This window comes from Sander vitreus, chromosome 20 (assembly GCF_031162955.1).
Source record: "Sander vitreus isolate 19-12246 chromosome 20, sanVit1, whole genome shotgun sequence".
NCBI classification, from domain to species: Eukaryota; Metazoa; Chordata; class Actinopteri; order Perciformes; family Percidae; genus Sander; species Sander vitreus.
In genome coordinates, this window is record NC_135874.1 from 20,879,511 (window position 1) to 20,888,835 (window position 9,325).

At 38.6% G+C, this 9,325-nt stretch overlaps 1 protein-coding gene across 1 annotated transcript in view; it reads right to left on the reverse strand.

Moving 5' to 3' along the window:
* The window catches only part of kiaa1109 (KIAA1109 ortholog), an 88,883-nt gene extending 81,676 nt beyond the window's left edge, over positions 1-7,207 (reverse strand). Inside the window, 6 exon segments of the mRNA XM_078277048.1 lie at positions 202-376; positions 866-930; positions 1,025-1,103; positions 2,509-2,625; positions 4,452-4,587; positions 7,071-7,207. Of these exon segments, the coding sequence (XP_078133174.1) occupies positions 202-376; positions 866-930; positions 1,025-1,103; positions 2,509-2,625; positions 4,452-4,557 (542 nt within the window). The 5' untranslated portion in view covers positions 4,558-4,587; positions 7,071-7,207.
* Between the last annotated feature and the right edge of the window lie 2,118 nt (positions 7,208-9,325).

The window sequence follows — 9,325 nt, forward strand, 5'->3', positions numbered from 1 at the left end:
TTTGGCCGTCAGTGGGAAATCAGAATTTTAAATGGAGCATTTGTGCAGCTTTTTCAGACTGCTTGTCATCAAATCTCCATTTCATCTGTGAATGGATGCTTTTTTTTGCACTTTTGTTTATCACTAAAATTAGTGTATTATCAAAAACAACCCTAACACTAAATACAAGGAAAAAGCTGTTGGATGAGGCCTTGGTCATACCTTTCTAGGGTCTTGTTTCTGTCCTCTCGTCCCTTCTCATCATCTTTTTTGGGTGTTATGAGTGTGGGGTCCAGTCCGAAGGTCTCCTGCAGTCGGGCGTAGAGGTCGGTGCGGTTGTAGACGTGAAACTCAAAGCCGTTGACTGTCATGTAAAGCCTGGTCTCTGCCTTGGGGTCTGGTGACAAGAGACACAGAGGGAACTCAGAAGTTATGTTGATGTTTCCTTCCATAACTGGTTCATTTGAGGTGGGAGGTAAAAAAATAGAACTTTATGATATGTATGTGTGTATATATGATGAATTAATTTGATAATTATGATGTAAGGAAATAAATTAAGATAAAGGAAATAACTAACTCTAAGGAAAGCTCAATAAAGCTGCATTTATTCAAGTATCAGGCTAATGATAAACTCTTAACTCAGCTACTCTGTCTGGGCGCCCCGATAGCTCAGTTGGTAGAGCGGGCGCCCATATATAGGGGTTTTCTCCTCGACACAGCGGGCCCGGGTTCAACTCCAACCTGCGGCCCTTTGCTGCATGTCATTTCCCCCCTCTCTCTCCCCCCTTTCATTTCTTCAGCCGTCCTGTCAATAAAGGCCTAAAGATGCCCAAAAAAATAATCTTTAGAACTTTGCTCCTCTGTCAACAAATATCCCTCTACTCACCATGCCGTTTCTGTTTTGGGTTATACATTTTCCACCAACGAAATATGAGGAAGCCATCCTGTATCCTGTAACACAGAAAAAGAAAATCAATCAGCGAACAAGCTATAAGATCATAGAGGAACAGAGGGGAAGCACACAATGCAGCACTGGTCAGGTTACCTGATAGACATGTCTTGGTTGATGTAGTAGACATCTCTGAACATGACTTTACCTGACAGCACAGAGAAGGAGAAGGAGCCTGTGGGGGGGGTTCAGACACAGAGAGTGCACGTATTATATTTCCATAAATAACAGTGCAGAGTATTTATAGTAAAGTTATATGATTACAATTTCCAAAAGCAAGTGTAAAGCGGATTGGATTTGATCACAAAGCAGCTTATTAAAACAAAAGATGTAATTAGATGGTTGGGTGAGCCCTGGTATAAATAGAAACAGTCTGGGATAATAAATCACCTTGTCTCTCTTCTCACCGAGGAAAAAAAATGATCTTAATTAGGATCTAATTGTATACTTATTGTCACTTAGCAATATTTGGCAGCGTTTTAATTGTGTTTTCCTTTTTAATTTGATGCAGATTTCTTTTTAAACAGATCTGTGAACAGGATTTTTTATTTTTTTATTTTTTAGAACAAAGGAGGGAAAACTTTTAACTATTTTCGTTTTCAAAAATGCCCGTGTACTGAGCCTCAGTTCCTCCCACATGACGCTTGTTTTGGTCAGCATCTCCCTGTAATCTCTGCAGGAATTTTGAGTCAGCTCAGGCCTGCCGTTGAGACGCGCCTTCAGGCCTGTTTAAACTTGTTTAACACATTACAAAACTGTGTCTGTAAGGTTAATTGAAAACTGTGCCGTTTCTTATGAAGGCTTGCTCTTCTTCGGTTTATTTCCGAGCTTTTTGTGCCCTTACATGCTTTTTTTGTGTGTGTGTGTGTGTGTGTGTGTGTGTAAATGTCACCCCTAGGACAGAGAAATGAACTCTTTAGAACTTAAGTTTGAATCAATAAAAAAAAAAAAAATTAAAAATAGATGAGCTGGGCACAAGGGTGACTGCTCACTGTGTAGCGACACATGTTGGCAAAGAGATGTTAACTAAGCAATGCCTTCCTCATTAAATGTGAATGCTGCTTTGGTAATCGTTCTCGCACGTCCCATTTACTCATAGCCAGTTAGCTGCAGGTTCCTGTCAACACGCTCTGCTGTGAATTTGTTAATTCAGTGAAAAGAAATTAAAAATCAAACATGTCTCATTACAAAGTAAGCATCACTTTGACATGCTCAGGCTTCTTGTTTGGTTCATTTTTGGGAGTGTACGGTATTTAGGGTTGTATTACAGAGCAGATGATTCTGACAAGGTATCTTGATGTTTTTGGAAGAAACTAATCACAAAGAAATGGCCGAGAGCTACACTTGGATTTATGGCCTTGAGGTGCTTTATGAAATAAGTTCTGTGTCCCTTATGTAGAGAAATTCAATCTGGCGTTGGTTGCAGTTTGCTGTTCAGACTCTATGGTGATAATCACTGAGAGAAGCCGGCTCATCATGAAATATTCAGCAGACTGAGTTAACGCCTTGAACTGAAAGCTTTGGCAGCGTTCCTCCTCCCTATTCATCACTGTGTGATAGAGTTCCTGACGAACACACACCAATATGAATGTAGCCATCTTTGTAGAGTCTGTTGATGATGAGGGTGAGGATGAGGCCAATGTTGCGGGAGTTGTAATAAGTTAAATAGATGATCCATCCACAGGACAGAATGGTGGCTGAAAGACAACAACACAACATGGTCAGATTTGTTAATACGAGGAATTATACAATGAGACAATAAAACGTACAACTACTTTTTTTGTTGATGCTTGGAATAGTTTGTGAACCTGACAGTGAAGTAGGCCTATACTTTTAAATATGATCCCTAAGGCTGGTTTCGCCTCTGTTAAGTCAAACTTTTGAATTATGCGTGTGAATTACCTTATTGTTTATAAAAGGTCAACAAACCGTAACTGGTCCTTTGAATACAACGTGCCAGATGCTACTTTTCCTGACGTGACAAAGACCCCTTAGCACAGAGAAAAGACTACAGCATTACAGTCATAGTCACACCAGTCCAATACATTTGGAAACCTGTTATGAACTCCACCCGCAAATGTATTAATTATTCTTTAAAGTGCTCGTATTATGCTCATTTTCAGGTTCATAATTGTATTTAGAGGTTGTACCAGAATAGCTTAATGTGTTTTAATTTTCAGAAAACACTATATTTTTTGTTGTATTGCACATTGCTGCAGCTCCTCTTTTCCCCCTGTGTGTTGAGCTCTCTGTTTTAGCTACGGAGTGAGACATCTCACTTCTGTTCCATCTTTGTTGGGAGTTGCACATGCGCAGTAAGTACTGCTAGCTAGTCAGTTGCAGGGTATGAGGGCGTGCCATGCTAGCAGCTAGGCTAGCATTATAACATGTGTTACAAAGTGACGCACGTTCGTGGCGGAAGTAAAGGCTGGACTACAATAGAGCTGTTTGGAGCAGTTTGTGAACAGTGATTTCTGTTGGAGATGGTAAGTCCCTTTGGGGTGGACTTTGGCCTTTTGCACTTTGTAAACCTATAACGTGCACAAAAAGATATAGAACACGATAAAGGAAAGGGGAAAAGCCAAAAAGCATAATATGAGCACTTTAAAAAGGTAAAAAGCAATGCAGATGGAATTAATGTAGTAAACTACTTATTCTTTCATAACTGGGCTGACAGCTGGGTTTTACCGATGCACCTAAGGTTTTGATTGATATCTTTTTCCCTACAGAGTTTTTTTTTCATCTTGAAGATGTTACAAAGAAAGCGGCAGCTTCATTCTGGGGGACATCCCATATCTTTGTTCTACCGAGAGCTGCACTTGGACTGAACAATAAGTGGGAACTGTCATTTGTCATACTTGAATTGAATTAAAATCACAAAACAGGAAGATAACACAGTCAGCTGGATTAAAGCATTTAAAGCAAATACTAACTAAAATCCTTCCTGAAATGAGATTTTAAAACACATTGGGGAATATTACAGACTTTTATCATACTTTATATGATGCAGCTCACTGCTAAAAAAAAAAAAAAAAAAACTTCATTTATGTACCATCATGGGCACATATGTCAACAGCCTATTATAAACTGACAGAGAGAATTTCTCATGCCACCATATCATCATCGTAATCGTCCTTATTACTTGCCAAATGAACCACTATTAGGCCCTTGATATTGAATTATGTCTTAGATAATGAGCATGAAGGCCAAAGAAGGTAAATTATGTGAGACACTCATTTAAAGTCAGTAAGACTGAAATAATATTATCACTCCTCAGAATAGCCAATATGTGTACCTGGCAGGAAAGCACATTACCAAACTATATTTAATAAATAAGGTGAAAAATCAAAGTAGTAAAAATGTTGCACAATAATGTAGACCAAAGGAAGTGATGGCACATCTTCCATGAAACTGCTAAGCTACTAAAATACAATTTGATCCAGCGCTGCGGACAGGTCTGCACTTTACATGTCACACATAAAATATCCATCGATCTGTCGATTTTTTTTTTTCCCCCACTCACCGACGAGGAGCCATATGAAGTTGGAGTTGTGCTTGGTAAGAAAGTCATCCAGGTCCACGAAGCTGGGAAAAGTGCTTTCATTGTTTTTGGGAGAATGCCCATCCATGGCTACAGGCTCTCAGTCTGATACCTAAAACTAAAAATCAAATCAGAGGTCAGATAACCGTCCATGGCACCGCAACAAAAGAAGACATTAGCACCACGGCAAAGAAAGCCAAAGAGAAAAAGTTTGCAAGAACATGTCTTTGAAACAGTTTAATGCACCAATGGGTGCAGCATACGCATACGACAGAAGGAGACAGACAACTTTTCAATTCATTTCTAAATCAAAACGGTGGTAGATGCAAGGCATACACATATAAGACATGGGAAAATAATCTAAATCAAAAAGGAACAGTATATTTATTATGTCAAACTGTTTTGCATATGGTAACAACATATTTATAAAAAAGCATAGAACTATCGAACAGTTTTTAAATTGTTTGAGGTTTAAAAACCTTAGCATAGTACCCAAAATTTGTAATAGCTGAATACAGGAAGGGGGGGGGGGAGATGGCTGGCTGGCTTCTTATGTGTAACACCACACATGACCATTATTAGCTATACTACCTACTTTGGATGCATCATGAGGACATAGGCTTTGTTTTGTGACGTGGACTTCTACAGGGAAGTGTGTGTGGCTACAAGTGTACGCTGTGATCCCAGTCAGCACATGCTTAGGAGGACCCAAAAGCTTGAATACTGTTACACACACACACACACACACACACACACACACACACACACACACACACACACACACACACACACACACACACACACACACACACACACACACACACACACACACACACACAGCCAAACCGTGCACTCTTATAGTAAATTTAGTTTTTTTAAATTAGTTTTTTTTGATAGATATTTTTAGGACACAAAATGATTACCTTAAAAATGAACATTCTGTAATTTAACAAAAGATCTAGATGTCACAGGGGACTTGACACCAGCTACCTGCCGGATGCTAATCCAATTCTGGCTGTTGGGTCGGTTTGTTGACTATGTCAAATTAAGCAGGAGGCAAATGCTCATTTGGGTGTTCAACTTTAACTTAAAAAGAACTAAAGTGGTTTGTTTTCTTTTTTTTTAAATCACAAGCACAATTACTGCGTTACAATGTGTGTCTCTACATGTACACTACCACCTAACTGTCATTCAGTCCATCTGAATGGATGACAGCACAGATATTCCTGTAAGGCAGATATTCCTGTAAGGCAGAGTATGCTGCCATCCCAGAAAGATCTGTGTTGTCAGTGACTCATCACAGGTACCTGTAACCTGAGTGTTTTCAGTTTTGGTTTAGAAGCTGTGACTTAGGTACAGCGAGGAGGGTAATTATGTCAGCTAAAGCAACTACCTCTCCATATTTAGCTACCACAGCTGCTCCCGAGCTTTTTTGAGTTATCGACTCATCCAAAGGACACTATCAGACCAAACACAACATTAACAACAAAACTAGTGTTTTGGGAAATACCTGTTTATATCACCGTTGCAGACATACATTAACAGGGGGGACAGGGGTGAGGGAAACATAAATCTTAACAGTCACTGTTGGATTACTTGTGCTTCTTAAGAGTGAATAAAATATATATTTAGCTAGGGAGTCTGGCAAGCACTGCACAAGAATAGCATTACTTGATCACTAACCATTTCACAGGTTCACAAACTAACTATCAAGATATTTAATGATGTTGCTTTCAGTATATCCATGTTCAAAACAACATAGTAGAACTAAATGGATGCACTAGAAATAAATACTAGTCTGTAGCAAAGATGTCTGGCAGATTTCATCCTGCTCACCGTGCCAAACTTAACTGGAAATCTGACCTTACTGATCTGATCAACAAAATACACGCCTTGTTGAATATGACCTAAATGAATAAGACCGTTTCGGCATTGGAGGCGTTTATAGGCACACAGGTGAGCCACAAAGCAAGCAAAACAAATGTAACATTTATTTCAAATAACTTTCGGTTCTGTTTGGATGGTGACGTGGTGTACGTTGCTTGATGTTAAACAAGACGATGAGGATGACAAGAGAAAAGAGAACAGTAGTTAACTTATTGAGGGTACTTTTGTCTTTGTTTACATATTGAACTGGTAGGGCTTTCATCACCACGATTTTCTATCTCAATATAACGCTGTGTGTTTATCTTTATCAGCATGACCAGGCTTACACCGATTGCTAAACAAAACAATTCACTTGATTTCAGATGTAATCTGAAACCCACACGTGACACTAACCATACACCTAGCTAGCTAATCCCAGGTCTTTTCTGAGCATTATCCTCAGCACTAGCAACACAAACGAACTGTTGCCTAACGTGTTTCACTTAACTGTTCTTGGCGTTTGTAACGTTACTACAAGAGGCTGTTGCCCCGTCCAGTGCAGTCAGCCAGCCTGTTGGCCAGTGACGCTTTAGCTTGTGAATAATGCCGTTATTAGCGCTTAATATCATAACGTTAGCACTAAGGTAAGCTAGTAAGCTAATGACAGCAGGCCGCGCCCTGTAACTTCTCTTTTTTTAAACTGTAAAAACAAGTCACTTGGTGATCGTAAAATACCTTAATTTCTCCGATAAAGCATGTGGTTTCATCTTTGCTCCAGTTATTCAGGAGTTGCTGTCCTTTTGTCGTGTCAGACATGGGCATAGCTAGCATCCTCTGTTGAATATTTACCTGGCAGGCGGCCAGTTAACATCTCTTCCTGTTCTGTCGAGAATAGTCGCATAGCTAATTGACCAATAGGAACAATGGCAAGTCAGAGGCTGACCAATCAGAGGAAAGCGTGAGCGAGGCCACACACAGTTGACAGACAGTTCTATCTACCTATCAACATGAATGTTGTGCTGTTTTGTTGAACCCGCAGCAGGATCAACAGGATTCAGACGTTTTTAAATTCTATGTTTATTAAGTGTAATAACCAATAACAACAGCATTATAAAAAATGGAAACAAAAAAGCTAATACAATTAAACTATGCACACACATTATTAAAAATTCAGCAAGTTAATTTATTTTATATTATTTATATAATAAATAAGGTTGGGAGTATATGAGAATACACTTTTTTTTTAAACAGTAAAGAGCAAAGAAATTTGTAGGCTGGTCACACTAACAAAATCAACCCTTTCTATTAAAGCCTGTTGCACAACATTTTATTATGTTTAGCAACACATTTCCTCAGATTTCCCTAAGGCTAATCCTGTCTATGGCTAATCCTGTTTCTTTGGAATGGTAATATATAACATTCAAAAGAATTATAACAATCACCCTTTATTTTTCTTGCCATTTTAATATTTATGTATGTGAGTTTCGTAAATAGTCTGAACATTCCTTGAATGTTCTTTGGTTAAAGCCATAGTGCGCAACTTTTTTTATATTAATGAACATCGGTTACATTCAAGCCATTACCAAATGAGCAACAAAGCTAATTAAGCCTATCAGCTCCACAAAACTCTCTCTGTATTTCTCAGTATGGCTATGTTTACAAAATGGTGTCGTCCCGTCACTTGGTGGTGCAGGAGGAAAAGGCGTTAGGATTCCTCCTCTGGGGACCATGAATGTATGTGCAAAACTTCATGGCAATCCATTTAATAGTTGTTGAGATATTTCAGTCTGGACCAAAGTGATGGATCAACCAATCAGAATCAGAATCAAAATCAGAATCAGAAAGGGTTTTATTGCCAAGTACGTTTTTTTAACACATACAAGGAATTTGTTTTGGTGTTGTTGGTGCACGTCACACATTCTCTAAATGGAATATTAAACAATATAAGTATAGGTATAAACAATATAAGTATAAGTATATGTACACAGTATGTATTAAATAAAAAATAAAGATAGAAATAAAAAGAGCATTACAGCAGAGAGAGTACAGCGGCATGAAGAGCCAGGGGTGGAGTGTGGACCGACCTACATTGGCATCCCTAGCACCTATATATTCTTAAATGTGTTTGAAGCTCTGTTTTGTTTTTCCTTTTGAACCATTCCTACAAACAACTTCACCTCTGCAAAAATAGATTTTTAGCTGCTTCTATCAGTGATACTCTTTATCATTCTTAATATTTTCTTGTAATTCTGAACATGTTTTCTAATTATTTTCTGTATACAATCTTTTTTTTTTCCTAAGGTTCACCTGAAGGATTCCCGGTCCAGCTCTACACAGTCCTGGATCCGTATGGATAGGTACATATGTTATCAGGACCTCTGAGCATTATATCCTGTTGATTGTGACCATTTGTGTATGTATGCACTGATGCAGCTTAAATCTTCCGAGGCCATGAAGGTTTTTTGTATATATATATATATATATATATATATTTTTTTGGGCATTTTAGGCCTTTATTTTTGACAGCTGAAGACATGAAAAGGGAGAGAGAGAGGGGAACGACGCGCAGCAAAGGGCCGCAGGTCGGAGCCGAACCCACGGCCGCTGCCTCGAGGAGTAAACCTCTATACATAGGCGTGCGCTACACCAGAACTACCCAGGCGCACAGGTTTTTTGTATTTGTATATATAGTGTGGAGTCTTGTAAACGATATATATGATGTTGACTTTTGCCATTTTCCTATACATTTTAGTGTTATTTAACACAAAAAGTAATGTAAAGTATGGAGTTACTGCCCTTCGATGATTTTTTGTGATCTTGTTGTGTTAATTGTGATATATTTCCTCTTTTTTATCTATTAATGGATAAGGTACCAGCAGGTTTTGGAAATATGCCTGAATATGAATGCTCTACATAACTTTTTTTGTGGATTCATTGTACAGAAATCGACATCCATCAGACTGCTCTGGTATAGATATACGTATATATTA